The 3,847-nt window shown below is 37.1% G+C and overlaps 1 protein-coding gene across 1 annotated transcript in view; it reads right to left on the bottom strand.

The window, feature by feature from the left end:
* Positions 1 to 3,847, bottom strand: part of TMEM67 (transmembrane protein 67) — a 57,818-nt gene that overhangs the window by 42,007 nt on the left and 11,964 nt on the right. Inside the window, exons 4-6 of the mRNA XM_037741848.1 lie at positions 2,913 to 3,012; positions 1,031 to 1,100; positions 859 to 933 (exon numbers count right to left, since the gene is read on the bottom strand). Coding sequence (XP_037597776.1) covers positions 859 to 933; positions 1,031 to 1,100; positions 2,913 to 3,012 — 245 coding nt within the window. The remainder of the gene's footprint in view (positions 1 to 858; positions 934 to 1,030; positions 1,101 to 2,912; positions 3,013 to 3,847) is intronic.

The following is a 3,847-nucleotide window of genomic DNA, read 5'->3' as shown; positions in this document are numbered from 1 at the left end:
AAAAAAAAAAAAAAAAAAAAGAATAATCCTGATTTATCTAATGCTTACTATGTACAGGCACTGTGATAATGGTACTTTCATTATGACAAATTTACAGACAGTAAACTGAAGTTTTAGAACTTTCTCAAGGTTCAAGGACACAAAACTAATGACCTGCAAATCCAGGCTTCAAATCTAGAGTTTCTGGTGCCCTTAAAAGTATTATGTATGTATGTATGTATTGATTTTTTTTAAAAAAGATGGGGTTTCACCGTGTTGGTCAGGCTGGTCTTGAACTCCCGACCTCAGGTGATCCCCCAGCGTTGGCCTCCAAAGTGCTTGGATTACAGGCATGAGCCACCACGCCTGGCCGTATTTATTTATTTTTTGAGAGGGAGTCTTATTCTGTGACCCAGCCGCCTGAGTAGCTGGGATTAAAGGTGTATGCCACCATGCCCAGTTAATTTTTATATTTTTAGTAGATATGGGGTTTCACCATGTTGCTCAAGCTGGTCTCGAGCTCCTGACCTCATGATCCATTCGCCTCAGCCTCCCAAAGTGCTAGGATTACAGATGTAAGCCACTGCACCTGGCCCCTTAAATGTATTATACTGCATCCCATACAGGACATATACCAGACATTTCTGGTGTAAACATTCTGTAACGTACTGAAAAACAAACAGGCTAAGGTACAGACTGAGTACTGTACTTAGAAATTATAATGCTGAATTATTAGACTAATGTTTCATAGGCTGATATGTGTTTCTGTTTTAAAATGATTTGCACAAAAGTTTCTCATTTTAGCCCGAAATTAATTACTAATGATTGAAATGTAGAAAGTTCCTAAACAACAGAACAAAAAAATTTAAACATACTCACAATCTCTCCATAACGTGTAGTTGAAATTCTACGTAAAGGAAAACTCCCTGTGCTGCTGAAACATAATCCTCCTGTCTTCATAAATAAATGAGGGGAAAAAATAGAAGGTTATGAAAAGGCATAAGCAACTGAAATAAAAATATATATACTTCATCAATTTGCTTAGCCTTACTAAAATGTTAGGTTCTGAACATGCACAGGACCTGCTGGTATTGACAAACGTTGGCTCACATCGGATGCACCTGTTCAATATAACAAAAATAATTTTTAAAATGTGAATAAATTATACTAAACCTAATTTAATAGAAAAGCTGTCTTTCTAAACAATGGATTAGATTCATTCAGTAAGCAATTACATAAATATGTCAAACAAATTTAAAATAACACTGATTTGAATAGTTTTAGACCATTCTGTGTTACAAAGCAAAGTATAAAGTAAATAAAACTCATCAATAATAGAAGAGTTTTAACTACATGGACTGTACAGAATGAATAATTCTGAATATCAAAGATAATTATATCACTCAACTAACAAAAGAGACCAATATCAAAATGCACATTGTGGAAGAAAAAAAAAAGAGACCAACAAACTCACATAAATAAACCCAATCAATTTTTACAATTAGTTATATCAAATATACTTTCCTTATTTTATGTGCCACAAAGTAAAAAGGTAGCATAAGTTAAAGAGAAATGTATATATAGCTCCTAGCAAACCTACAACCAAGACTTTTAAATAACTTCTATTTATCATCTTTGTTTACTTTAGGAAAATACTTCATATCTTTCATTAATGAATGACGTAGAGTAGAGAGAGGGAGGGTACCGGACTAGTGAGGACAGTGATGAGTCAATATATGGGTGTTCATCACTTGCAAGATAGAGCAGGTAGGAGTGGGGCTGGCACATGGCATAAAACAGACTAGGCTTGGGGAAATATTAGAGGGGCAAACTTGGGGATCAGCCCAGTAATCAGTATTTTGGATGCTGTAACTCAGGTCAGCCTTAAAGAAAAGATAAAAGCTGCTCAAATATTTTCTGTATTAAACCTGGAAACTAAAGAAAAAACTGTGCCTCAAGGGAAGTCATGATGTAGGCCTCTAAAAAAATTAAAGAAGGCGGGGTGCAGTGGCCCACGCCTGTAATCCCAGCACTTTGGGAGGCAAAGGCAGGTAGATCACGAGGTCAGGAGTTCGAGACCAGCCTGGCCAATAAGGTGAAACCCCATCGTTACTAAAAATACAAAAATTAGCTGGGCATGGTGGCGTGTGCCTGTAGTCCCAGCTACTGAGGAGGCTGAGGCAGAAGAATATCTTGAGCCCAGGAGGCCAAGGTTGCAGTGAGCTGAGATTGCACCGCTGTACTCCAGCCTGGGTGACAGAGCGAGACTCCATCTCACAAAAAAAAATTAAAGAAGCTGAAATTGGTGTAACATGCTTAAGTTAGAGGGACACAGAGGTGTGTGTGTGTGTGTGTGTGTGTGTGCGCGCGCGCGCGCGCGCACATGTACGCCTATGGTTCACAAACACATGCACAAAGGGGGAACAGGAAGTAACAGAAAATGAGACTAAAAATCAGGGTACCTGGGTTATGATTACTATACAATTTTTTTTCTATGTAACATTATAATACATAAGGGCTTTAGCACAGTACTTAGCATATAATTATATTATAGATTATGGACAAATTACATAGTAACAAAAAAAATAGCTACCCTTTACAGAGTGGTTACTACGTAGCACTACACTAAGAACTGTACTTATTTGTTTCTGAGCCATCATAGCCTATGAGGTGGGTAATATATTACCATTCCAAAGACAAGGGATTGTGAAGTAGTGAGCCATCCGAGGTCAAATAACTAATAGACTGGACCAAAATTTGAACCCTATTCTGCCTCATGCTCTGGGCCTCAGCTTCCGTAACTGTTAATGTCTACTTCTATCCTTCCTTGGATTATTGTGAGAAGCAAGTGATATGAGAGAAAAATACTCTTAAAAGTATAGATGATACATTAATATGATATTAATGAAGTCAGCTCCCATCACACTGCATACCTGTCTTGTAAAGCATTTGCTACCGTAAAAGAGCTTTCATTTCCATCACAGAGCTCACAAGTTGCTTGAGACAACAATGTTCCATTAACGTCTCTTTCCACTAAACAGTTTAGAAACAAAATAAAGATGTAACTCATAGTAAACATACAAGCTTCTATATATTTAGAAAATATTTAACAAAACCCAACTGTAACAATTATTCTAATAATTCTCAAAACACTTTATTTGCATTAAAGGCATAACAAGTATCTCCATAATTAAGTATAGAAAAGTAATGCCTTCGTACCCTGTCCATGCCTTCAAAAAAAGAGAAGTGATGCCTTCCCTATTCTCACATAGTAAAATATAAAGAATAATTTTCCAAGTCATCATAAAAATTAAGTTTTTTTTTTCCCTCAAAAATTTTCTTACCTCTTATCTATACATTCCTGTCACACTGGGATGCGGAAGTAAGTATTTTCATAGGTTACTAATAAGTTTCTGCAACTTAGAAGGCTTTTAGTAGTGTCTATTAAAGCTTTAAATTCACATCCTTACAACAGTACAATTTTGTATTTACATACTTAACCTACAGAAACACTTGAACATGTATATAAGGATATTCACTGAAGCATTATTTGTTAGAAACAACATGAATATTTAAAATACCAGAATGGTGGTATATCCATGCTACAAAATACTATGGAATAGATTTTTTTAAATCAGGTGGCTGGCTGCGGTGGCTGAACGCCTGTAATTCCAGCACTTTGGGAGGCTGAGGTGGGAAGATCACAAGACCAGCCTGCTGTGAAACCATCTCTACTAAAAATACAAAAATTGAGGCCGGACGCGGTGGCTCACACCTGTAATCCCAGTACTTTGGGAGGCCGAGGCGGGTGGATCACGAGGTCAAGAGATCGAGACTATCCTGGTCAACATGGTGAAACCCTGTCTCT

This window comes from Cebus imitator, unplaced genomic scaffold (assembly GCF_001604975.1).
Source record: "Cebus imitator isolate Cc_AM_T3 unplaced genomic scaffold, Cebus_imitator-1.0 Scaffold109, whole genome shotgun sequence".
Lineage (NCBI taxonomy): Eukaryota > Metazoa > Chordata > Mammalia > Primates > Cebidae > Cebus > Cebus imitator.
The sequence above is the reverse complement of the archived record's forward strand: the minus strand, read 5'-3'. Positions and strand labels throughout refer to the sequence as shown.